Source organism: Cygnus olor, chromosome 2 (genome assembly GCF_009769625.2).
Source record: "Cygnus olor isolate bCygOlo1 chromosome 2, bCygOlo1.pri.v2, whole genome shotgun sequence".
Taxonomy (NCBI): domain Eukaryota; kingdom Metazoa; phylum Chordata; class Aves; order Anseriformes; family Anatidae; genus Cygnus; species Cygnus olor.
Window position 1 is genome coordinate 24,292,404 of NC_049170.1, and position 27,496 is coordinate 24,319,899.

Sequence of the window (27,496 nt, forward strand, 5' to 3'; positions counted from 1 at the left end):
TATTCCCATCATGTTTGGTAGAAATTTAAACTGTGGCAGGATCTTGTTTAATAACAGTTTCTAGCAACTGATTCAAGTAGTACTTTATTATTATGCTATTTTGGCTGGTGAGCAGTGTCTAGAAAATTTGTGTTCAGGAAGAAAGGGAAGGATGTTTTGTTCTCTCTATAAGCCTATGGAATATATCTTAATGACATTGTAGGTTACTCTATTCTTTGAGATGGCAGAGCTGCTTAAAAAAAGTCTGTTTACATTGTTCTGTAATGTAAAGTTATGGGCTGATCAAATAGGTAATGCTCTCTGACAATGCTTCATGCTTGAGAATGTTCTAAATTGTGTGCATGATACAGTTCTGATGCGTGTTCACATACATTTCTATAATTGCATGATCGCATTTTTTTTTTTTTGGTTGGAGAGCTCTCAGTGTGATATATGAAGAGACAAAAAAATAAGGTTGCCTATTCAAATCTACAAATTTTGGCTAGTTAAATATTCAATCTAGTTATGTAATTGATGTTATAGAGCTCTATGTCTCTAATGCCTTTTAAAACACCTGTACACCTTAGCTCAATAATATGAGTGATTTTTACCAAAATCAATAGAAATGTTCATGCAATTAAAATTACATAGTGGCGGGCATTTTGAAGGACTGAGGCTGAACAAACCTAAAAGGATTTGAATTTGGTTTACTTCATAAAGTTACATCATGGAACAGTTACACTATTGCTATTAATTACTATTGACCATTTCAATTGTAATCTTTTGAGTGAGATGTTGTAATTAATTAGAGATGAACAGTTAGTTATCCAAGAGTTCTCAGCAAATGGAAACTTTGGGTAGATAGTTTGGTGACAATTTCATTGAAATTAATACTGATGACACATCTGAGGTTATCAGAGGTATTCAGTTTCAGCATTGACCCTGAAAGAGTAGAATGAAATTTCATTTCATGTAGGACCTTTCATAGCAAAGTGCATTACAGTAATAAGTGAAAAGCTTCAAGCAGAATATCCTATGAAAGGAAATATGGCAGTAATGAAATTTTCTGGGTACCTCAAATTAGATTTTATTTATTATTTTTTTTTTTAATATGGAAGTCTGTTAGACAAGTAAACATGACAGAACTTTCTAACTTTAGCCTTGGTAGTCACCCAAAGCAAGACAAGACAGTCTTTAAAAATCTGTGTGACAGTTGAAGTGCAGGAGAATTTCATTCTCCACATTGTAAACATTTTGGTATTGAATGGAAAGCTATACATTATTGTGGAAGAAAAGAAAAGGGGCTTGCTCCTTTTGAAGGAAAGAACTTAATTGAAAATAGGTTAGTATATACAGTGGACCATATATTTTTTGTATGCTTTGGTAATTCTTATGTCAGCTATATGGGATTATTGTTGGTCATTCAAGTGTACTGAAAAGGAAGATGGAACTCTAATTTTGTCACTGGATGACTGAGAGCCATTGCTTATTACCTGAGGAGTTGTGAGGATGAGCTGTTCAAAACCTGAAAGATTGATGTAGTCTTTCTTGTATGAATGCTAGAGAAAATGGTTTTTTTGTGTGTAATTAATTGTACCAGTATACACTAAACAGGACCTGAAAACAAAAGACGAAATTTTGACAAGTTTTGCATATGGTGTCTGAGACAGTAATGGCTTCCAAATGAAAAAGATCAGTTCAGCTTCACAGTGCTGTGGAAGATTATGGCTGTTCATGTAGGTTAATTTCCCCTCCTCTCCAAGCTCTGGTTAGGCATTACTGTATGTCACCTGGTGGATATGCCAGCTGTAGTACTGATATGCCAACCTTGTCAAAGGAAATTATGAATTTTACAGGTGAGATCTCAGACATTTTAACAGTCATCTTTAAAGAAGATGCGTTCACATCTGTTTCTTTGAAAATTGTCATTAGCCACTATCATTTGTTTCTTCATTTTTTTAAATATTGTGTAAAAGGAAGACAGTAGTATTTGTAAATACTCAATTCCTGAACGGCAGTCCTAACCAATACATATTACAACTGACTCTTTAGGATGATAAAGAGGTTTTTAGTGTTATGTATAATTACATAAGTATGTTATTTTCAAGAAAAGAACTGGTAACTTGTCCTATTCCTGGCATACAAAAGTGAGCTTGTGTAGCAATATGTTACATGATGCTTTCAATATTTATGAACTAGGTTTGAACCAAGAACAGACACATTTATAATTGGAAGTATGAGTAATGAGTAATATTATTTCTGCCTCAACAGTACCAAAAAAAAATAAAAAAGCAGAACAACAAAAAAAACAAACCAGACTAATCTAATAGTATAATTTTAAACCAAGCATTTTCAATTACCTTGCCTATTTTAATCTTTGTGTATGTTTTTCCCTCTTAAAAATTACTTTTTATTAAAGAAGAAAACCTAATTCTTCTTGCTTGATTACAGCAACTAAAATAACTTGTTATACAATGAGTTGGCTTAATAAAGTGCACTACTTTCATTTTTATCCCATTTCCTCCAAGGGAAAAAAAAAAAAAAGTAGCTGCAAGTTTCTTATTTTCATGCTGATTGGAAATTCAGATATATATTATTTTGTGGAATTAAGAGTTGCAGAGCTGAAGATCCAAAAACTGTGATTTCGAGCTCAAAATGGGACATATTAGAAAAGTACGGTGCAAGAAAATGATCAACACTCATTAGCTAAAAGGATCACCTTTTTTTTCATTGAAAATTTTGATTTTTTTTAACATTGATGATGATTTGGATCAAAATGTATTATTGGTCTCCTGTTTATTTTATTAGGGAAAGTGTATAGAAACTAAAGGTCGGATGGAATTGGTGGTATGTGAAAATAAACAGACAGTGTTGTTTAAAATGGAAGAGAAAGCATGGAAAACCCGTAGAGTCCCAGAGCTGCTTTACTTTTGTCTGAGTTACCTTATTTTGGTGTGACTGAAATGATGGGGCCATTTTCTTCCCTGTTGCTGTGCTTGTCAAACCAGGGGTGTCTGGGAGGACACCCTGCTTGCGGTCCACTTCCTTTGTCTACCTCTGGGAAGGAGGTAGTTTTTGGGGGCTCCCAGGCACAGGAACAATGAAAAAGGTGGTTTCCATGTGCCTCAACCAAAGAAGGAGCCATTCTCCCGTTGTTGTAACCCCTGCCTCGTGTCCTTGGGTTTGCCACAAGTTGCCCTGCTAAAATTGCAGTCAAAAAGACAATGGAAAAAGGCTGAGAGGAAGCAGAGAGAAAGGAAAAACTGTACTATTAAGAACAGGCATTAAGGGAATACTGCTCCTGGGAAACCCTTATTTTTCAAGTATTAATGAGCAGATTGGAGGTGGGAGCTGCTAATGTCCAAGTATAGGGTGGAGATGCAAAGTCAGCTTCAGGAGGCAGGGATTCAGAAGGGATTTCAGAAGGAAATTGCTTGGTGCTTTGGTGAGAGGTAAAGCCTGTGCCAGATGCTGGAATCAGCAGGAAAGAAGGAATCAAAAAATGTATTTTTAAAGCTCATCAGCTCCTGCTAGGTGAAGAAGGCCTAGTGAGAGATCTGCAGAGGCCTAGTGGGAGGAGGAAGGATTTCAAATTCAGTTGCGTCATCGTCCTGACTTTGAAGGTCTCACAAAGTATGTGTGGACTTTGTATGAAGAGTACATACGAGTACATACTTACGAATAGATGAGATTAATCAAGACTATCAATCCAACAGAGTGGGAGGCTGTGTGTCAATTGTTTGTACAATTTACTAATGTTTCTTATAGCCTTATCAAATATTGTTTAGTTTGGCACTGTGCTTTCTCCATCATTTAATAATTAACATCTATTATTTATTCTTCTTTTAATGAAGTATTAATAAATGTATTCAATGTAGAGTTTTTTTTTTTTTTTTAATAATAATTAAAACAGAAACAAAAACAAAACAAAAGTCAAAGCATAAAAAATATCCAAAGGTAAGCAGGCAGATGAAACACTAGAAAACAAGTACGATATTCTATGTACTGAGACATCTCCATTAGTGTTTTCTAAGTTAGAGATGAAAATTTAGAGCATCATTACAGTCCATCAAAACCACATGCACACGTAGCAAGATGCATATGCCGGTGCTAATACTCCACTCAACACAGGTAAGACCACTAGCTAAAATGGTATATTTGTACAAACAAGGAAAATATAAATCAACTGGAAAGCTGAGGGGGAAAAATAACAGGGAAGAGCAACCATCCAGAATAAATGGCTTCTGAGGAAAAGTCAGACAAACTAGGGCTGTTTATAATGGGGGAGGAACAAAAAAAAAAAAAGATGAGATGGTTGCACACCGTTAAAGAGATCATAGAGAAAGACATTGACCTATTTATTTTCATGTCAATAGTAAAGAGAATAAAAGGTCCCTTCCAACCTGAGCCATTCTAAAAAAGAAAAGGACCTGAAGTTACAGTGAGGAAGAGTGAGATTAAACTATTAACCTCTTTAATGTTAAGTTTCATAAAGCATTGAAGATAGTACTATGTAGTGATGGTTTCTCTACTACTATCATTCTTTAAGAACATCTTAGACAAATAACCAGCAGAATGATGTCATTTAGAGTAGATTTTGATTGAGGCAATTTGTTTTTTTTGTTTGTTTGTTTTTGAGATCCTTTAAATTTGTATCTTTTTGTATTCTTTATTTTCATCACTTAAATATGTCTACTCATAGTCTTTCAGAGAAATGCATACATTTTCAAGAAAAAATACATTTCTTCAGAAAAACTGAAGAAAAAATATTTGGTGAATATTGGTTTATTTCCATAGTTTAAACAAAAGTAAAAAAAAAAAAAAAAAAGGTCCTATTTTTAGAGTTTGGGGTTAATTGGTTACTTCTATGTTATAGACTTCTGCTCAGCTCTACAAAAAGTAATATTTTGGCTGCATCCCACACATTCCTCATCTTTTAATTTCAGTAATAAACTGGCATTGTCCAGTTCCCTCTGAGGTAAAACCTGACAGTGTCTCAGCTCCTACTAGAGACTGTCCAATCTAATTACACTTTTTTCTCTGTCTCTTTAATAATGTGGGTTGTAGCTGCACTTTAACTTCTCTTGCAATGAGATGCTCTGATTCACTTGGTGCAGACTGGGGAGGAGGGACGACGGGGGGGAACAAAAACAAACAAACAAGCAAACAAACAACAACAAAGAAAACCTGTCTGTTCAGAGAGAGTGATGATTACCATAACTCTAAATCTTAAAAATTGATTTTTCTTCCTGAGGTAACAGTATGCATCTTCATACTTTTATTCTTATTGATAGAAAATACATCTAAGAAAATTTTAAAAATGGAAACTTGGGATAAGCAATTCTGGCAAAATAATTATAAAACAATTTCCTGGGAATCAAGAATCAAGCTTGAGTAATAAACAGAGTCAACAACTGAAAGTAAAAACAGGCCTAATTGTTTCTTCTTGTTTTACTGCTGTGAGTAAAGAGGGTATTATCCATGGAAACATCATTTTTTCTTTTGCCTGCCTTGGTCTGAACTGCAAATTTTCCTATAAAATTTTTATTAAATTTTTCTGTGATCATATATGGACAGTTTGGACTAGGAGGCATGGCAGAAAATAAGACACTCAACCAATTTAAAGAGACGTCTGCCTTAGACACTGAAGTGTTTAATGAAAGTGTTTGGACTGCTTTTTTCCTGCCCTGAAGATAGCAGTTTCTTTGCAGCACAGCACATGAGAATAGAAAAGACTCTTGAGGCAGCCTAGCTTGTGCTGGGAAGTCTATATTGTCTAGTGCTAGTATTGAGACCGTAACGGTGTGGATACTTTACACACTGTGTCTGTGTATGGCTTGTCAGCCTCCCTGCTGTGTGTTTGTGGTCGACTTATGTGATCCTGAATTGACTTCTGTCTCCACCAGCTTAGGGGTACCTGCCATATTCTAAGTAGAAACTTGATGTAACTTACAAAGTGATTTTATTATATTATTATTATTATTTTTGTATATGTGGATTTAGTAGCTATAAGGATTATAGGTCAGTTTTGTGAAAACCTAATGATTTAGCAAATTAAAGAAAAAATGCACATATAGATATGTGTATGTATATGCATTACAGGTTGTTCATCCCAAAAATTGTCTGAAACTGTTTACCTTGGGGACTGTAAGTCCGTCATGGTTTACACAAGCTGCTAGATTTTTATCATAAACAAATTCCCATGTGTTTTTGAGACGTGATTTTTTTTGTTAAAGTAGTCATGCTCAATTAATAGTGTTTACTGTCCCTTTAACATGTTTTATGTAGAAAGCAGAGTTGATACAATTATTAAGGCGGCCAGAGAATAAGGAAGAGGACAAAGATACATCTATAGAAAACTGGATTTTGCTGAAGACCTTGCAGTTTGCTCACCAGCACTTTGCACAGTGCTATGTCCTACCTATCTGACTCTCAGACCAGGTTGTTCTCTGTACAATGAGAGAACTTTGTGCAGAGACTTTGTATCAGTAAATATATGCTGTCCAATACCATCCCAATATCAGAAAACTGTGCATTCCCTTTTCTCTCAGGATTTTCAGGTAGGTTTGTATTATATATCATGTTCTCCCCCATCTCACGACCTCCTTTTCTGTATGGTATTGTTCATGTGTTTTGAAGTGTATTTGTCTTTGACAGTGTGTGAGAGATCCAAGTCACCAGAAACATCTGTTAGCAAAATTGTTTTCATTAAAGGTGTCTTTTTTTTTTTTTTTTTTTCCTTGAATCCCTAGTATATATCTTTCCCCTGCTGCTCAGCCCAGCTGCTGCTGTTGCCTTCTGCTGATTTTCTGAAAGTTGCTCAGAGATGGCTTGTAGGGTATTTTTGTTAGCAAGGCTAACACTTTGAGTTCTCATATGGGGAAAAAAATGAATTGTAGAATGTCATAGAAATGCTTGAAAGTGAAGGTCGGTGACAATTCTGAAAACACCAAAAGCATTGAACTGTTGTGCAGTAATCTGCAGACTGCTTTGGCTAGAGGATACATTCAATTTAAATAGAATTAACTTCTCTTTGTTCTCCTGTCACTTCAAATATTACCGCTGCCTGTGCTTTTATTGGTAAATTGTATTATCAGTTTAAGAATTTGTTGGTGACAACAGGAACAGTATTTTAGTCAGTAAAACTGCTAGGGCATAAATAATGTGTGCTCTCCTTTTCACAGAGAAGAATGGCTTGCAACAGTCTTGCTGCCTGAGTGAAACAATACAATCTGTCTGCTGCATGATGTCATTGCCAGAAGCCAAATAGTGTAGTTTTTGTTTTAATGGCAGGGTCCTTTCACATTGCTGGTTTTACATGATGGGAATGTGGTTGGAAATGCTTCCTGTTCCGTTCACAAGCCCCGGGCTCTCCATGCATTTCAGCTTCAAAAATGACAGCTGAAACCAATTAGGCAGAATTATGGGACAGTGAAGTCACATGTAGATTTATCATCACTGAGGATGAGGAGGGAAAGGGAATGTATTGCATGGGAAGTAGAAATGGCTAATTTAATTAGAAGAGAATGATGGTCACATTATTATGGAAACGGGCTGCGAAGTAGAGCTTATTTCATGTCACTGGCCGTGCCTTTAAAAGGAGACGTCTTGCCCTTTGTCTGAAAAATTTTATGTTGGCTAGCAGAGTCTCTGATTTCTGAACAAGATAGTTGAACAAAATATTTGACGTTCAAGTACAGAGCATATCTGAGGACATTCATAGCTTGTGGTTTACTCATCTATTCATAATTCAAATTCTTTCTTCAAGGGGAGGAGGGAGGAGTCTGTATTGTCAACATTTGTCTCATTCTTTTTTCCTGTTTGCATCTCTTTCTTCCAGAAGTAGAATGCAATGTATGTAAACCTCGGTTCAGCTGTATAAATATCAGCCTGGTTTCTTTTCCTGTCAGCAGATGACTATACACAGTATGCTCACAAACACACATGCATGTGTCTGCTGACATAAACCAGTCTTACTGAATAGAAATGACCTTCATACGCATATACACTGCCACAAATTTAAAGCAAAACCCAAATTCATTTTTTCCATGTGAACCCAAAGACAAGATTTCGTAAGGTAAACATAAGGTAATAATATTTCATAAAAAAAATAAAAACATTCCATAAGCTAAACTTTTTGTGGTATTCTTATGGTAGTTCGTGGTATGGGGAAGTGGTGAACTTAACAGAAAGTCTGAGAACATGTACATGTTCTGTTTTTTAATAGTACTATGGTGGTTTTTTTCTTATTCCTTGACCCAAGCTTGATTTTAATAGACCCTTTTATAGCTTTATTTTTTTCTTTAGACAATATAATTATACTAGACAACTTAATCTTTTTTTTTTTTTTTTTTTTTTCCTTGTACGTACTGGATTTTGGGATACTTGTCTTCATCATAGGGAGGAAAATATTTGAAACTTACTGAAGCTGGAGTGGATCAAAAATAGGCATTCTCTTATGTGCTTCTACATACAGTTTAGAAACAGGAGAAGGGTGGAAATAACCTTAGTGTAAGTTTTCTCTTCCCTGTCCTAGGAGGCCATGTGCAGTGTCTGTCCTAACCAGAACTCACGCTGCCCATCCAGGGAGGGTCAAGGCACTTGCAGAGGTTTCCTAGTGGAGGTCTAGTTGCTTGAGATGGGCATGGAGGGATGGATTTGTGTTTTATCTTGCTGAGAGAAGGCAGCACAAAGGCTTGACAGAGCCTTCTCAAGGACATGGAGCTATATGTGCCAGAACCTCAAATTCAAGTCACATCCCTGGAGCAATGATCTTCTGGTATGATTTAGCAAAATACAACTCTGAAGTAATAAAATGCCAATGTGTGCTGTGGGTGGCATTTAGCTATGATTTTGAAAATTTCCCCAAATTTGGTCAAGTGATAGGCCTCAGAAAAATAGTCATTTGCACTTAAGACCTGTGTCTGAAAACTCCCTCTCCCTTCACAAAGACGACTTTCACAACTTTTAATAATGTAGATTGCATCCACAGAGCAAGTGAATTTGCTTCTGGAGGAGGGGTAGTGGGAGGAGAGATCAAATTGTTTACTTGAAGCATAACAGATTTTGCACAAAATGTTGTTGTGTTAGTGATGTGGCAAAGTCAAGTTCTTAAAAATTAGTGGGTGCCAAAGTAAACGTTGCATGTGCAATCTCCTTTTGCCATCCTCATGGAAGAGCCTGTTGTGCAGATCTGTAGAGGACTGTGTAGTGAAGGCATGGTGTGGTGTTTATTGCACTTTTCTCATTTTTTGTGGATGCCACAGTGGAAATTGTCATCATAACCACCGTTTTATGGTGTTGTCACTAGTTGTCGCATCACAGTTCAGAAATGACTGACTTCTTTGTCCAACCTGAGATTCTGTCTCCCCTAAAAAGTGTTTTATCCTCACACCTGTAACTGATGTCAGTCAAAACACAGAAGGCCAATACTCAGAAAAGTCAAAACCAAAGTGCTTTAGTGAGTTCCCCAAATCAGTGTTACTTTGGACTTTTTCCCTTTGCTTTAGTCCCCATACCTGATAAAAAGGGGTAATGCCACAGCTCCCCTGAATTGCTCTCGAAGTCATTTATGTTGTGAAGCATGTGAATAGAGTAGGCAATAAACAGCAAGAAAGCCTGTGAGATTATATTATGCCTTCAAAGTAATAAATAATCCAGAGATTTCAAGCTGTGTGAGAAAGGGAAAGGGGGAAAAAAGGAAAAAATAACAACACAAAAACAGAACGCTGTTCTGTAATCAAGTACTCCTATTCTGTTCAATGAGTATGTCTTATCTGGCAAGGGGAAAGAAGTTATGTGATCACATCAGGCATTGTAAAGTTAGCATAATGGACATTCATTGAGCAAACAAACAAAAGGGTTGGATAACAACACCGTTAATCATGGAGTTTTGTAGCTTTGAGTTCTTCATAGTGGAAACTTGATTTATCTCTATTTAATTTTTTTCGTGTAGCTGTGATAAACAGATGACTGCTAACACACTATTGATACATATACCTGGGTAAATTAGTAGAGTTTAAGAGGCAGGAACGAAGGTGATTCTGGATTTATCTAAAATATCAAAAAATTCTGTCAGCGTGGAATTACTTGTGGTGACTTATCTGTGTTGGGGATTAACAGTACAGCTGATAGAGTTGTTAAAAGCTAGCTTGAAGCAGAATTGGTTTAGCCATGTCCACCTGGGATCAAGTGTCTCAATGTCTCAATGTGTGAGACAGGCATTTGCAATTACTTGGAAATCTCTGCACTGCGCTTCTGCTGTATCCTGTTTCCCTGTAAGGCGTCTTCACCTCTGAACAGTGGAAAAAAAACTGAAGAAGGTGTGTTGGTTCATTTGTTTCTTTTTTGCTACCTTGTTTCATCATAGTTTTATGTTATGACTGATACGTTACTTGAATCTTGAGTTTTCCTTCAGGGTGTGTGTTCTATTAGACAAGGTGCTAAGCACAGCAAAGCCCTGGTGTCAGGGTGTGTCCTGCCCTATCTGCAGTTACTGTTCCACATGCGGCCTTCTACCTTGAATATAGTGTGAAAGGAAAATACTTTATTCCTCTATGTGGTACCGTAGAAATTCATGGAATATTGTAGAAGACTACTTTTGTCCAGTTTTCTCTGTTCCTTTTCTAATATGTTCCTGAAACTTACATTCATGGCGTTGTCTTCAGTGTCGCTTGAACACACAAGCACGGAGTGGACACTTGCCCGCCAAAAGGGAAAAAGGTTTTAGAAATAGCTGTCTGTGCCGCGCTGTCAGCTTTCCTGGTTATACTAATACATATTCAATGGTGCATTGAGCCCTTACCTGGGGAAAAGAATACAGCTCATGCTGCTTTTGCTTTCCCTATACCTTTTTTTTTTTTTTTTTTTTTTTTTTAAAGTCAGGAAAAATGTCCTATAATTTATTGAGCTGCTTTTCCCATTTCGTACCATAGTGTTCAATTGCTTTTGTGAAAAATTTTCTAGCTTAGTTTTAGGAGGAGAAATTCTTGAAAAAATGAACAGAAAACACTTTGTATTCTGTTTGCTGTCTGTCTGAAGATTTGGTAGAGGCGTCTCTGTGTATGTAGCTTGTGTGAGGGAGAAAAAACAGATTCCAAAAGACTGCTGCAACTGCTGCACAATTGGCTTTGTTAGTTTTCAAGGATTCTGTAGAAGCTGGTGCTTACATGAAATTTTTGGTAGATACAGGCAGTGAATTTTTGTGGGAGAGAACTACTGGTGCAGGTTATAGCAGGCTACCAATTGAGCAGGTCCTTGGTTTAGGAAGAAGTAGTGATGATACATGATACAAACATGATCATGACTGATGTTCATGTATGGAGGAAAACCATCCAATGATAACTGTAACATAAGGGGAAGAAATGGTTTATCCTCACAGGTCATTACAAGTCTCCTAGAAATAAAAAGACATTTTTATTGCTGTTACTCGTGATGTGGCTGAAAATGGTGGTCTGAGAAGGCTTTTGGTGAATAGGAAGGGACAGCTAGTGGGCAGATGCTGGTAGTTCAGAGATGGGACCTTTAGAAGTAGCACTGGGTTTGTCTTCTGGTCTGGTTTCTGTCAGTCGGCTAGTTGCAAACTGTAGAATCAAGAGAAGGTGAAGGAGGCAGTAGGTTTCCCACTGAACAGGTTATGTCATGCTGACCTGCAGGGAAATGATGGTCCTCCTTCAGCCAAGCCAAATCAGTGAGTGTGTATTGCTGGGGAGAATGTGATAGGAATGGTACAGAGGTGCCCTGATCTCCAAGCCTGAGCTTCTAAAGCAGAAGACCTTTTCTTTCTTTATTATTCCATTCACTAATATCAGCAGTTATGAATTGAAGTATTACTTACTGTCGCTTGTGTTTAGGAAGAAGCTCTGTTCTGCTGTACTTGATGTAGTAGATCCGTTTCAGTGTGAGATTCACACAGTTCATTTGGGACCCAAGCATGTCCTGCAGTGGAGACACTTGCTATCTTAAAGCCATGTCAGAACTTCTGAAAAAAATGTGCTAGTGCACAATGTAGTCAGTTAGTGCACCTTATGTCATTACAAAGTTAATTCTACACGTACAGTGTGTTTTCATAGGTTAAGACTTCAGACGAGTAGAAGATGATACACAACAGTTGGGGTCAGCATTGATCTTGCATCTTAGCAGATGTAAACTTCCCTGTGTAACCATATGATACATCTCCAAAAGAGCACTGGAATGGTTCTTGGACTCAGAAATGCTGCACAGAGAAACCACTTTGGTATGCCAAAGGCAGGTTTTCTCCAAAACTCTCACCTTGAAAACTGCCGGTATTTTGTCGGTCTGTTTGTATGTGAGGCAGGCATCGCCAAGTAGCTTTTCAAGGAATGCAGGATGATTTTGCCAGATGTGTTCTGAAAACAGATGTGGAAGGCAGAGTCAGTCTCAGTTTTTGGTGGTTAATCCAGTGCATATTTTTCCTTGTTTATTCTGAATATAATTCCAGAAGCTGAGTTGTGCAAACAAATCAGAGAAGCAAAATGCCACTTCACTGACAGTGTGCTGCTGACTCGTAGGAAAGTGAAGAAGTACGAGAGAAGAATTTAGAGAAAATAGTGATTCCATAGTAAAAATAATAAATGCTTATTAGTAAGTAATATGTATTATAATAGTGAATAACATTAATCTATGCATCGCAAGTCTACTTATTTTCTGAAAAGATTTTATGGTATATTAGCAGGGAATGTATGTGACTATAAAGTGAAAATGTAAATGTTTGAGTCTTCAGTGAGGCTGTTTGCTAAAGTATCTGTAATTAATAGCTGTACATGTGCATAATGTGTGCTTCTTTTTGAGCTGAAAAGTGTCATTGAGTAACCTGATATGCAGTGCCTTTGACATTTATTTTCTAAACCATTAAACCATCTTAATTTAGAATCACCATAAACTCATATTTTAAAAGGCAACATTTTAATGTGAATAATATGAGTAACATTTGAGGTTCTCCCTTAGTTTCTTCCTCTTCCACCCTATATTACCTGTATGGCATTGATGGTGATATGGTCCTTACAAGTTATAAAATGATACTGAGATTCAAATAATTAATTTATTATATACAGAACATTGGGAAAAAAAAATTAATTTGCATTTGGTGAATATTCATATCAGTCAAGTTAAGATTGTTTAAAGAAAAAAAAAAGGAGCCTAAAGGTAAGTGGAGGGGCAGGAGGGAAATCTTATTTTCCATTTGTTCTTTCCACTCTTAAGTAGGAGGATATTTATTATTGTAGTCTTACAGATATTAATACACATTTTTCCATCTGACTTTCTTTTAGCACACTGATTTATGTCAGTACATGGACAAACACCCTGGAGGGCTTCATCCAGAAAATGTGAAGGTAAGAGTCAAAAAGAGCACACATTCAAGGCATGCACAGTAACGATGAATGGACAGAAAAAGTCCAATCAGTGGTTTTATTGAAGCTGATCATTAACTAAAGTGAAAATTATCAGCATATGAAGTACTTTTAATATTTTTTTCTTTAAAATAGAAATATTTGAAAGTTCTTATAAAAAGAACTTGTCAGAAGTCTTTAAAACTGATTCCAAGCCAGAAGAACAGTATTACAATGTTGGTAACCCCTCTCCTTTGTTCAAACATTGGCTCTTAAGACAAACAATACTGTCTTAAAGCACCTAAGCAAACATATTTTAGGCTGTCAGTACTAGATCTTCAGTGAGGTAAGTCATTGTAGGTTCACGGAGTCTGAGGGAACTATAGTGAGTTATATTAGGTGAATGTACTTTTTACATGAACATATAAAATCTTTTCACCTCCTTTATTTTGATTAGGTACTTTCGTAGCTGATCTCACAGTTATTCTGTTTTTCTTATGTTCTAAGGTAGATATTAAGAATCACTGTGCAGGAAGGGGGTCGTTATTAGAAGGATTTAATGAATAAATAGATTGGTAGAGACTTGATCCAGTTACTTTCTGGGAATTAAGCCAAATTATTTTAGCATAAAAGGGAAGCCAGTCAGACATGCAGAGTGTGTCTTCTGTGTATAGATCACACAGATGATATTTGTTACACTTGTCTTGCACTTTGACATCATTCCCTTTGTTGTCCTACTTTGGAAGTGCTTAAATCTTCACTTGTCATACTGAGAATTTTATTCCAGTATTTAGTTTCCTGAATACAAAATTGAGAAATTCATGGAAAAATAAATATATTTTCCCTGGAAAACTCAAAATGCCTGTTTAGTATAAGAAAACAAAATATTTTAAATGGAGATTTTTTTTTTTTTTGCAATACCTCATCATTGTTGTACATCAATTAGTTGTATAACATTGATTAATTTTCTGTGCTCATTCACTGAAAAATGACATGCAGTATATTAAATTAAACAAGAATAACTACCATCAAAAAATAAATGGTTCAATTCCTCTGTATCGCACATGTTTGGCCAAGCTAAAAAAAAATAAATAAATAATTATTTTTGAAAACAGATGATGTGTATGCTGCAAGATAACATCCTTGTAATGTACGACTGTTGCTCGAACATTTTGGTAGTGTGGACAGGAAAACTTATGGGTGTCCTCCCAGTTCCTCTGTGAGTGCGGGACTTGGACACATGGTGGTGGGTGAGGTGGGACCTGCTTTTCCATCACTAAAGCTTCTGAGCTTTCTTCACTGCTCAGTTTCATAACTTTAGTTTCATGTGCTGAATACACTTGTTAAAACACTGGCTCTGTGCTTCATTTCCCTACGTAGAAACCTGTACATTCGGCTCTGAGAGGTTAGGGATAAGCTAAGATTAGTTTTGAAAGTCCTTTGTGCCGTTTCACACTCAAAGGAATGCTCCAAGGCTGCAGCGCTGTATAACTTAAGATGTAATATGCAGTAGACATTGTAGCTGTAATTGTTCCCCAATGAGAGGACATCATAATTCACATAACTACTTTTTCTTGACAATATCAGGGCCCACTGAGCTTGTCTTTGAGGAGGATAGGCCTACACGGGTAATTGGGCTTGCTAATGCATCACTCCCCTAAATCCTGAGTTACCTGTCTTCTAAAGCAGATTTATTGTAGAAACCATATATAATTGTGGAGGCAGAAGGAAGATTTAGCAGGAAAGCTTTGCTGCTAAGCTGGCTAGCTGCTCTACAGGTGCTGCTGAATGGGGAGGGAACTGCAGCAGCAGCTTTTCCCTTTCCAAGCTTGCTGCAGCTGTCTTTACAATCTAAGAGCAGTGTTCAGCAACACTTCTGAAGTTTATGGGCATGTTAGAAATATTCCTCTGAGTAGCCAAGTGTAGAGCCTGATGTACTGCTAGTTCAATTTTTTTAATGGCCAGTTGTATTATTAATAAAAAGGAAACTGGTATAAAAGGGAGAAAACATGGGGAAGTGGAAGCAGATGAATCTGCCCTTCTGCAACAAACATCCCATTGGAGAAATAAAATTACCATTTTCTGTTAAATAAGATTAATGAAAATCGGTTGTATATATTTAGTAGTATCTCTTACCAGGCCAGCAGCCAAAGCTAGCTTTAATTTATAACAGTAATTACTAAAATCTAATGTGGTGTTTGGAGCTCCTACCAATCTAAAACTGAATCAATCTGTCTGGGATTTTCAGTGAAATCTTTACCTGCTCTCAAGCTCTGTGTCAAAAATATCTGCTCAGCCAAACACAAGGTTTTCTTCAACTGTGGGGACAGGCTGTGCAGAAAGGAAGGAAGGAACCCAGTCACAAACACTAACAACTCCCAGATCTCAGCAAGCATGCCAATTAAAAGTTTGCATCGCTCTTGTCTTGCAGAAGAGATATGATGGTTACTGCATAATATCTTAACGTTTTGTTGCACTGTACTCAATTTGTTAACGCATGTAATCACGGTTCTGAGGCTTTGTCACCTATTTTGGTTGTTGCTTCTGGACACAGTTGTCTATCTGGAGCTCTAGTTGATATTTAAAGGTTGAACTGAGCCATGTTAATTAGCCTTCTCTCTCTGCCAGACCCTTCTTGCTAGAGGTCTTTCAGGAATTTCAGTTTCAGAATTATAGACAATGTTTGTTCAGAATCACTGGTTATGTGATCCACAGATCCATTTTTAAAAACTTCCAGTTGAGCAATTAAATTCCAGTGGCAACAAATTAGTCTCAGCTCTCTGGGGCTAACCTGTGGGATTAAGCCATTGATGCTCTCACAGTGTGACCAAAGGCCCCCTGCCTTTTAATTTTGTTCATGAGGAAACTGCAGACTACTAATGGATATTCCTTTCCTTTCTGTCTTGTTGCAAGCTATTATAAATACAAAAACAGGTAATCTTTCTTTTTCCAAATCTTTCATTTTCCAAAGAATGTTGTACATTATTTCCTGTAAAACAGTTCTTTTGCAGAAGCAAAGCCATTATTTGCTTATGTTTTGGTTTCTATGGCATATGTTCATCCTAATTATATTTCTGAATTTTATCCATATTTACAAGATAAAGACAATGCTGTTCCCTCAGGCCTACTTTAAGATGAGGAACTGTAAATAGAATAAAAATCCAAATTACTTTGATGGACACACATACTGCTGTCCCCTTGGGTCTTGTGTTTGACATTGCCTTTCTTTGTGATAGGCTTCAGATAGGCTATTTGCTGTCACTTAAATATTTTAGATAAAGAGTAAGCAGAATATTACAAGTATTTGGAAATATAGAGAACATCTTAATTTGCAGTTGTAAGAGTCTTGGGACAGTATGTTTAAGCAAACAAAAAAATACTGTTTTCTAACATATTAGGCTTAGCTTTTTTAGTGGGGTGTATGTATTCACACATCATGATTTCAGAATTTTCTACTTCTGTGTGAAGGCCCAAGCCTTACAAAAAGCACAAGGATTTAAGTCCTTCAAAGAATTTGTGTGTGAGGCTGTGAGGCTATTATCTAATACAGTTTTAAGTATACCTGTCCCTGAGAATGTTAAACCAAATATCCTGATGAAAAAAGTGTGGTTAGGTGCCTGAAACTTCTCTATTAGCTAGAAGGGAAATTGGCAAAAAGTAATAGTTTCAGTCCACAGATTCTCCAAATTCTGTTAGTTCCAAATACAGAGTTGTATACATCTTTGGTAGCTACCAAGCCTGTATATCTACCATTTATTTATAACTATATGTTAATATACTGTGTGATATTACAACTAGAGGTGAGGAGAGAAAAAGATAATGATTAAATAAGTCCTGGTTTATAGTAGGCGCAGACACCTCTTCTCTAGTTTTAGAGATGTCTGTTTTAGTTTTTCCAAAAGTGAAGATAGGCAATGTATCTGAAGTACATGGCCCCACATGTAAGTTATGCCCCGTTCTGTTTCTGTTGGAAGCTGTTGCTGCAGACTGGATGGAGCTGAGAGCTGCTGTCTTTTGTAGGTGCCTCTTGTGTGGAGCTTGCCAAGCTCCGAAATGTGGCTGTGGCAAATGGAGGTACAAGACTTACTCCTGACTCCCCTGACACTGTTCATTCTGGTCCAAACTGAAATCTGTACTGCAGGCTTCTTCTCCTACCGCTCACACCTCTTGGACCCTTGAAATATCTGGGTTGCTTCCTACATCAGAAACTCAAGTGGTCACAGCAGCAAACTGACTCTGCCAGTTGTTTTTCATGATAATCTTCATTCTGATTTGTGCATCTTTCTGTCTGGTACAGGGCCATCTCCCCCAGCCTTTTCTTCTTGGCTCTCCTGAGACGTTGTTTGCAGCTCTCTATAAATGGGTCTTGTTTTGTAAACTTATAGTTTAGTTTTTAAATACATTTTCTGTGCACTTCAGCACATCCTGTGAAAATGTATCACACTGCTAAAACTGTTCTTAAATATTTTTTTTACCTTTGAAATAATAGCTCTATTTAACTGCATCTTTTACTTCATATTATGGCATTCCTAGTTGCATTTTATTTTTATCTGCACATAAGATTATTTTTTCATTTTGACGTGTTTGTTTTGTAGTTGAGTCCATTTTCTGTAACTCCTATCGTTGGTGAACAAGTGGAGTGCAGGCTCGCATCTGTCATGCCTGCATTGCCTGCTTGCATTCGTGCCTTAAAAATAAATATATTTATGAAAGCTGTTTTGCTTTTTAATTAGTGATGCTGCATTGAAATAGCTGCAGTCTTTTGGGAAAAGCATCCGTAGTTTTTTCTCTCTGCACTTCTTTCTCTACTGGCAGCTTTAGAGGTAATATTACTTTTTATGAGCATTTGACTTCAATAAAATATCTTTGACAAAATAAAAAGACACTTGCCCCTGAACCACTGTTCCACAATCTGTGCAACACCAGACTGAGTGACAACGTGGTTGTCAACCAGACAAAAACTGTCTCTGTCTCTTAAAATCACTCGCTAAATCTTTTACTTCAGGCAGCTTGGAAGGCTCCTATCATCTACTGTGACCAGAGGGAGAAGGAACTTCCAGTTTGTTCTTCTTCCATCTAATATTGCTGCTCTGATTTGTTCTTCTCCCTGGACACCTTTTCTTTTCCCAGGGCCAAAAAGCAATAAAGAGAAATATGCAGGCCCTGCTGATGAACTTTGCATGTAGGGAACAGGAATATTTAGCCTTCTCCCAGGAGCTCTTACCCATCTCAATTCTGAGCCTTCCTTGTTCCTAGGAAGAGAGATGCAGCAGTCTTCCATGTACAATTTATGGACATGTTTTGAAGCAAAACCTGAACCGGCCAAGTCCTATCTCCACCCACAACCTTCAGAAGTGTGTTTTACACTTGTCTTTACTCACTATAAGACTGAAGGTCTGAGGCAGAGAAAATAACTCGCTTTAAAGGTGGCATGTGATATCTGTGGCAAAGTATGGGTAATGAATTTCCAGTGACAGTGCTGTAATCTCTGGTACAAATATGCTTAAAATTCAGAAAGAAAAAAACACAACTAGTTTCATTCTTAAAACTTTTACAAAAACAGATTAAAAGTAAAATACTTAATAGACATTATCAGAACATAACGGGGTGCTATAACATTTTTCTGTGCTAAGTGGTCAAAAAGAGATCAGTCAATTTTTTAGTGCTCTGAGTTAACAAAAATGAACAAAACTCCTGAATCAGATGTGCCAAAAATACTGGATTTATTAAACCAAGGTTTTGTTACTGGCCTCCTAAACAAGATGAAGTGAGGGATGAATTGAAAATGTTGAAATACAGTGACCGTTATGTGATGTTATCAGAAATCTCAGGCTTACTCTGGCACTTCCGTCACTTGCAGTATTCATTTATTCCTCTCCATACTGCAGTGCTGTGAACATTGTCCTTAGCTAATGGTTGCAGTTTTTAAAGTAGAATCTGTTCTTGACAAGATGAATAATTTTGGCTCATTTAATGACTAATGTGAAAATTAATAATCTGAGTCAAAGCTATCGGGTAGTTGTCATTGTATGTCTTTTGTAAACATAAATATTTGTAATTGAATTGATTACTGTTGTAGAATAATCTGAAGCACAAAGGATAGGGAAGCATTCAGAACAGGGAAGGATTAGGTAACATATGTAAGCTACACAACACTTAGTGAGTTGGAAGTGCAGCTGCTGAAACTTTGGCAGCAGCAGAGGATTACATACTGGCTCTTGCTAAGCAGAAGCTCCATTCATGATTAGTAATATATAAAAACATATGCTTGTAAGTAAAGCATAGTATCCAAAAAGTATGATACAAATGATATATTTTTTTCCCTGGATTTTGGTTGTGGCCTCCCTGTTGTGCTTCTGTTTTCTTTCCATCACGATTGGTTTGCGGTGTGCTTTGAGGGAGATTTACACTGAACCACATGCAGGGCCTGCCCTGCATCTGTGTGGGACAAATGTGGGACAAAGTGATGTTGGAGAAGTTGTGGCACGTGAGCACCTATGTGTATGTAACTAGCGGTGTCTGACGAGAAGGTTGACTGCTGTAGACTTAGATACACTGGAGCTGGGCAGGTAAATCCTGATAGTCCATCTATCTATGGTGAATTTTCATATCTTGTTTCACCCATCTCATTGACTCCCTGCAATCTGGCAAAAACAATCTTTCACTCTAAAGTGAATACATAGTATGGTGGTCCTTTTAATTTTATTGGTCATTACTGGAAGCAAATCAAATTAATGTCATGCTTTTGAAGTCTCCTACTCACTGAATTTAGTGATGCTGCTGATGTAGAGCTGAATTAAAAATGTATTTAAACAGATATGCTAAGTAGGAAGCAAGGCTGCTTAATGTGGTTGAGAAGTTGCTATTTTTCATTCCTCATTCAGAGAACAAGCAGGTGTACGGCAGACAGAATAATGTTATGCCAAATTAAGGTTGTCTTTTACACATGGCATTGAGAATTGATTATTTAAATTAGACTTTTTAGTTATCAGACATTAAATATGGCATCAGCATTTCACTCTACTTTATGTCAGTCTTGTCACTTCAAGTAATGATTTGATAATATGCACAACTGTGAACAGTAAATGCAGAATCTTTATCAGTGTGTTAAAATTCATGCTAGAAGAATGTCACTTTTATATTTACTGCAGCGAGTAATGTGTGCAAACCCTAAACTGAAATGAGTGTGTGCATGTGTAATTTATTGTCTGTATGATCCACATAGTTCACATATGGAAAAAAAAAAAGGGCTGAAGGAAACACTTTTTTCTGTGTCTCTAAAAACTGTTGAGGCACCAACTGCCACCCTGACCTAGTTCAGCATGGGAGTGAGTTGATGAAAGGGAGAAAAGGAGATTTAATTATTTAATTAGAATTGAATTTTATTTTTACTTTTGCCATTCAGGAGTAAGAATCTGAAAGTGTCTTCTACTTATTGAACATTAGCAGATGACTCTAACTGATCATAAGGGAGTGTCTTTATATTCAGTTAATTAAGCACACCTTCCTCCTTGCAAATGACTGTAGTTGAACCCAGAGGGGAGAAAAAATGATTAAAAGAACATCAAAGAGAATAGAAGTTAGCCAATTAACACTTTACAGTCTCTTTTCTGTACAGTTCTGCTGCCAGTAAGTGGAAAAGTCTATAAGATATACATATATTTTAAATTCTATGATCTGCTTCGCAGTGGCTGTATTGTTATATATTTCTTCATGAAACTGTCTTTGGTAAGACTCTTATGTAAGGAAGGCAGGAGCAAGTTAGAAGCCTTTAAAAGTGCTTTTTGGAGAGAAGTGTTTTAAAATTCTTTTTGAGAGAACTCAGTTGGTTTCAGGGAGGTCAAATAGAAGTACCTTTAATTGAAATAAAGCTTATTATGATTATCAAAATCAATCTGATTCAAATGGGTAACAATTTTTTATTCAGATAAGTTCCTTTATTCTGTGGGATGCAAATCATATCAAGTTAACACTGCCCCTGAAATTTTTTCTTGTGAGTATTTAAGCAAGAGAGTGTACAAAGCTTTCACCTAAAAAGTTCAGTATTTCCCCAGGACAGTGTTAGAAGTGAACAGTTGCATTTTATCTTGTGGGTATTATACTGTTTGGAAGGAGAGAACAGAATAGCAAACCAGCAGTGGTAAAAATAAATAAATAAATAAATAAAAATGCTTGAATAGCTTTTGACTTGCTAGCCAAAGTCACACAGATATATTTCTCGTTGCCTCGGTGATAATACATCTTACCAGCTAGGTTTTTTTGTATTGCATTGGTTTAAAACAACTAGATCTAAAATTCCCAAACAACATAGTAAACCCAAACCTAGCTGAGCATAATGTTTAGTTGAGTTTATTTCTAAGGCTGTGTGATTGTACTGCGTGGATTCATTACCTCCTTTTGCCTTTGTAAGTAGCTAGTAATTCACAGAAGCCTGTATTATCCTCTGGAGGATAGGGAGAAGTATGTTGGTTGCAAGCATGAGGTGTCCCGGGTTGGGTTACTTTTACAGGTATTTTTAGATTTGATGGCCTATTAAGACTGAGTATGATATCGATTGATGCTGAATACACACTAGAGAATTCAAATGATTATGTGATACCCAGCTGGTGTGCTTTAATACATACAGCAAGCAGGAGCATTTGTGTTATTGGTGACGAGTGATGATAAAGTTTGTGCAGTATGGTGTATTACTTTTCAAAAGTAGCTATGCTAATACAGCAATATGAGCTTGCTAAAGGAGTGGCACATTAATCTTGTCTTGCTTTCAGCTTTCTTCTGAACCACTCAAGGTCCAGCTTAGTTCAGCTCCATTTGTGTTCTTTTGCTGCAGAGAGAACAGAGCAAAGAGTTGGACTTCTGTGCATCTTCTGTTGTCTAAAAGTTTCCATGTAGCTTTCTACTTTTGTATCTAGGGCCAGGTCCTTTATTCCCATGATAAAACATGTGGTAAGGGAGCTCAAATGCAAGAAATCATTCAGAAATCATTCTGTGCCATCAGGAAAAGATTGTTCCTCATTGAGAAAAGTCCCTTAAAGGGCTTATTAGCCTGCCCTCTTGGGCAGCATCCGTACTGTCATTGGGATCCTTGGTGCCTCAGCAGATACTGTGTGGAAATGCTACATTTCCTGAAGGATCTCTCTGGGCATGTCGTGAATTTCTTCCTGCTTTTCATGTACCCCAGCATCCTTTGCCAGGAACTCTCTTTACCATCTCTGGGAATGGAGAGCAATGATGTGGAGTCATCTAAGCAGTTCTACACAGATGATCTGTACATGAGCATCCCCCTTTATCATTAGATTAGTCAGAGCTGCCTGAACCAAAGTCAGAAAGCATTAACTCCCATCAGTCCCCTTAGATGTGTTTTGGATGGCCTGTGTCAGTGTTTAGTTTACAAGCTCATTTGGATGAGAAGAGCTCAAGATCCTATGTGACATTCAGAGGCCAACAAGATAGTAAAGCATGTTGCTGCATGTGATCCATCTTGCAGCTGTTAGATGTGTGCATTTAATGGTCTAGCTTGTACCCTTGCCCAGACTCATGAAAAACACCATGAAAGCAGAGCTGTTAATCAAGGCAGCTGGCAAGTCTTTCAAAAAATTCCATTGGTTTAAACAGGCATTTGGTCAAATGTTATGTGTAGCTCAAGTGGCCATCCAGGACTTATACCTTAAAGACTATGTTTATTTGTTGTAGGTGCTGCTATTTTTGTGTAATTGAGGTTTTTCTCTTGTAAGTTTCAAGGACAGTTAATAATCACAGTCCATAAACTCCAGATTAGCTTTGACCTACATGCAGTTTTCTCATTGTGACAATGAAAATTCTTCATTAGAATATGTAGTTCAGACTAAAGTGAAAGCTGTGTAACTGTTAGGGTAGAAAAGATTTTTTTGTTTGTTTGTTTGTTTGTTTTTACAGGTATCTTCAATAAACAAGGCCTGAAACACAAATATACATATTGTCTGAATGTAAAACTGTTAGGTGTTCTCCTGCGAGATGAAACCATGCCAAAACCCTGATTGCTATAGACTAACCTCACTTCTCTTTTCTCTCTATTCCAATTTTCATCACAATGACTCTTGCCATTTTATGAGTCTTTCATTTTATTGCTAAACTGCCCTTCTCACTAATAAACTGCAAACAGTATACAAGTAGTTTGTTTATCAGAGGTTATTTGATGGTTATATAGCTTTGTTTATGATGATGCAAATATTAAAGCTAGTAACATATAAGCTCAAGAACCACAAATATCTTCTGTAACATTTCTACTTTCACAAGCAGCAGAAGGGAAGCAGAGAGGTTTCTCAGGGAGAGCTTTCCTCAAAGACAGCAGAGGGATCTTGTCTGAGAGAAGGCAAAACTATTTCCTGAGGCTTCAGAAATGATTCTTTCCAGTTCATTTTTTCTTCTTGTGGAGTAGGGAACACTTGAACATAGAGAGGCTCTTCTGCTATTCTCGCTTTCCAAACAATCTCAAAGGGCACACAGTTTGCAAAATGTTCTACAGCCAGGACTTAGGTTTGTATTTTTACTTAAATAATAGAATCATAGAATTCTTAAGGCTGGAAAAGACTTCATAGCCCTCCTCTGGACCCACTCTAACAGATCAACAACCTTCTTGTGCCAGGGTTCCCAGACCTGGACACAACACTCCAAGTAAGGCCTTACAAGGGCAGAGTAGAGGGGCAGAGTCACATCCCTCAACCTGCTGGCCGCTCCTCTCTTGATGCAGCCCCAGATGCAGTTGGCCTTCTGGGCTGCAAGCACACACTGCTGGCTCATGTTGAGCTTTTTGTCCACTACAACTCCCAAGTCTTTCTCTGCAAGGATGCTCTCAATGTGTTCTGCTCCCCGTCAGTGCTCATGTCTGGGATTGCCCCGACCCAGGTGTAGCACCTTGCTGCAGAGTTCTTGTGCTCTAAGGAAAATATCCTTAAAGAGTTGCCAGCTCTGTTCAGCTCCTTTGTCCCTATGGACAGTGTTCCAGGGAATCTCATCCACTAGGCTTTAAGTAGCTTGAAGTTCACTCTTTAGAAGTTCAGGGTCCTGACCGTGTCCCTAAGTACCACATCTACCCCTTCCTTAAACACTTCCAGGGACAGTGACTCCACCATTCCCCTGGGCAGCCTGTTCCAATGCCTAACCACTTTGAGAATAAATTTTTTCCAACCTGAACCTCTCATGGTGCAGCTTGAGGCCATTCCCCCTAGTCCTATCACCTGTGAGAAGAGGCCAACCCCCAGCTCCCCACAGCTTCCTTTCAGGTAGCTGTAGAGAGCAGTAACATCTCCCCTGAGCCTCCTCTTCTCCAGACTAAACAACCCCAGTGCCCTCAGCCGCTCCTCACAGGACTTGTGCTGCAGGCCCTTCACCAGCTTCGTAGCCTTTCTCTGGACACGTTCCAGGGCCTCGATGTCCTTCTTGTAGTGAGGGGCCCAAAGCTGAACACAGTACTCGAGGTGCGGCCTCACCAGAGCAGAGTGCAGGGGGACGATCACCTCCCTGGTCCTGCTGGCTGCACTGTTCCTGATACAAGGCAGGATGTCGTTGACCTTCTTGGCCACCTGGGCACACTGCCGGCTCATGTTCGGGTGAGCATCAGTCAGCACCCCCAGATCCTTTTCCTCTGCACAACTTTCCAGCCACTCTCCCCCAAGCCTGTAGCACTGCGTGGGGTTGTTGTGACCCAAGTGCAGGACCCGGCCTGTAGCCATGTTGAACCTCATCCCATTGGCCTCTGCCCATCGACCCATCCTGTCCAGGACCCTCTGCAGGGCCTTCCTACTCTCCAGCAGATTAACACTTCCCCCCAGCTTGGTGTCATCTGCAGACTTACTGAGGGTGCACTCATTTCCCTCATCCAAGTCATCAATAAAGATATTAAAGAGGATGGGTTCCAACACAGACCCCTGGGGATCACCACTGGTGACCGGTCACCAGCTGGATTTCACTTTGTTCACCACCACTCTCTGGGCCCGGCCATCCAGCCAGTTTTTAACCCAGCAAAGAGTGTACCTGTCCAAGCCATGGATTGCCAGCTTCTCCAGAAGGATACTGTGGGAGATTGTGTCAAAGGCTTTGCTGAAGTCTAGGTAGACTATGTCAACAGGCTTTCCCTCACTCACCAGGTGGGTCACCCGGTCATAGAAGGAGATGAGGTTGGTCAGGCAGGACCTGCCTCTCATGAACCCGTGAAAAATCTTCTCACGTTTTAGTATCACCAAAGTAAAAAAAAAAAATTGCTAATGGGGAAAGGAGAAAACAACAAAACTTGACAAAGTTTACCCTGTAAATAGTTCAAGGAGATTTTTCCCCTTCTATTTCATGATCTTCCTCCAAGGAGGAAGCAATTCACACAGTGTATGTGAGAGAGTTAAGTGACTTTTGTGGAAGTCCTTCATGAGAAACATGTCTAGAAGTTTGGAACAAACCTATGCTCCAAAGCTGTCCTCAAGAGCAGATGTTTATTCTGTTTAGCTATGAAATTGCTGTTGTTTTTTTTCTTAGTACAATGTGTCAAATCACTTGATGCTTTGCATTAAAGCCAAATGAAAGGCTGCATTAATTAATATATTTTGAATTATAAAGATGACAGTTCTGTAAGATAACGATGCTAAAAATAACAGTTGAAGTTTAATGTCATTGAGTTAGTTTAGCAAAATGGCTATTTTCCATATCTTTTATGAAAAGAAGTTGGAAGTCATTTAGTAGAATTTAACTTATATTTTAAGGCTGTAATGAAAGCCATTTCTGCTTCCTGCCTTTAAAGTAGTTTTTGTGTACTGTGAGTTCCATTTTAACCACAATTCAAAAAGGAATGTGCATGTTACTTATGACTTTCCTGCTATTCTTTCTTTTGTTTCTGTATTTTGCTCTTAAGTTTCCTCAGCACATTGTTAGACTCTACCCTGGCAAGAAGGTGATTGATATGGCTCTTTGTGCCCTGGCTAAATAGCTACACGTACAGTGTATTGTGTCTGCACTTGGGGAAAAAATGAAATGCAATTAAATTCATTTCAACTTCAGTAACATGACATTTCTGTTTCTTCCATGTCAGCCTTTATTCTCTTCTATAATCAGATTTTGTAACCCCTTTTATATTGTCTCCTCACTTCAGCAGTCAGTAAATAGGATGCTTGCATTGCAAGTTAATTAGAGATTGTTATGTGCTCAGGTTGACTTTTCCCAAATCTTTGGTGTGGTTTCCACAGCTTCCAGGGGAGCATGTTTCACCAGCTGGTGAGCTGTGAGGCGTGAGGTCCATCCACTCTTGAATCTTCCATTTTGGGCATTACAAATGCTTGCTCTGTTCCAACTCGGAAACTGTAGTACTTCTTTAAATATTTCAGGCAATAGGAATGATCTATGTATTAGGAGAGATTTTTCAAAACTGCAAAGAAAACTCCTAGGAAACAATTAATCACCCTTTGTATTGACAGATATCTGCTAGTGAATGATTTACAGCCTTTTACAGCAGGTGCCACTAGAAGAGTGCAGGAGAATGATGTGAGAGGAGTTGAAAAGGGGAGGACAAAAGATCTCCATCATCCAACTCTTTGTTCATAATTGTAAATTACGAAAATACAAAACATCAGTGCTTAGTTCTAGGGAAAGCATTTGCAGAGTACAGTGAAGAGTTAAAATCAAAAACAAAACAACAACAACAACAAAGCGTGGGAAATGAGTTAGGTTCTTATTTAAACTTAAGACTATTATAATTAGGTTTAAAGAGTAATCTTTTTGTTCAGTGTGAATTGTCATTTCTTAATGAAATATACATAAGCAACTCCCATTAAAGACTTTGAAGGGAAAAACCTCTCATACTTACAGATTACCTTGGGTACACAGGCATTATTGTTATTCTATTAATTTCTTTGTTTTAGCTCCAGTCCCATCCCCCAGCCTTATCTCCCCATCCCTATCCATCCTGTGCTGTTGTTTCCTATAATTAGGGAAGATACACATCTGTCTTCAGGCTACCACCTAATCTTTAAGGCCATATGGGTAAATGGAATATAATTATAATTTAGTAGAAATCGAGCCTTCTGCACATGGGTATATTGCTCTTGTTCTTTTTAAAGAAGGCAAATTGAATCTACAGTATAGTAGGGCTTGGAGAATGGGGTTAGTCCTTGCAAAGTACATATTTTTTAGATTGAAATTTCATTGTG

The 27,496-nt window shown here is 37.8% G+C and overlaps 1 protein-coding gene across 10 annotated transcripts in view; it reads left to right on the plus strand.

The window, feature by feature from the left end:
• CDK14 (cyclin dependent kinase 14) overlaps nucleotides 1-27,496 on the plus strand; it is a 327,735-nt gene that overhangs the window by 137,767 nt on the left and 162,472 nt on the right. For all 10 annotated transcript variants that reach the window (XM_040545762.1, XM_040545765.1, XM_040545764.1 and 7 more), the window contains one exon: nucleotides 13,269-13,331. In XM_040545762.1, the coding sequence (XP_040401696.1) occupies nucleotides 13,269-13,331 (63 nt within the window). The remainder of the gene's footprint in view (nucleotides 1-13,268; nucleotides 13,332-27,496) is intronic.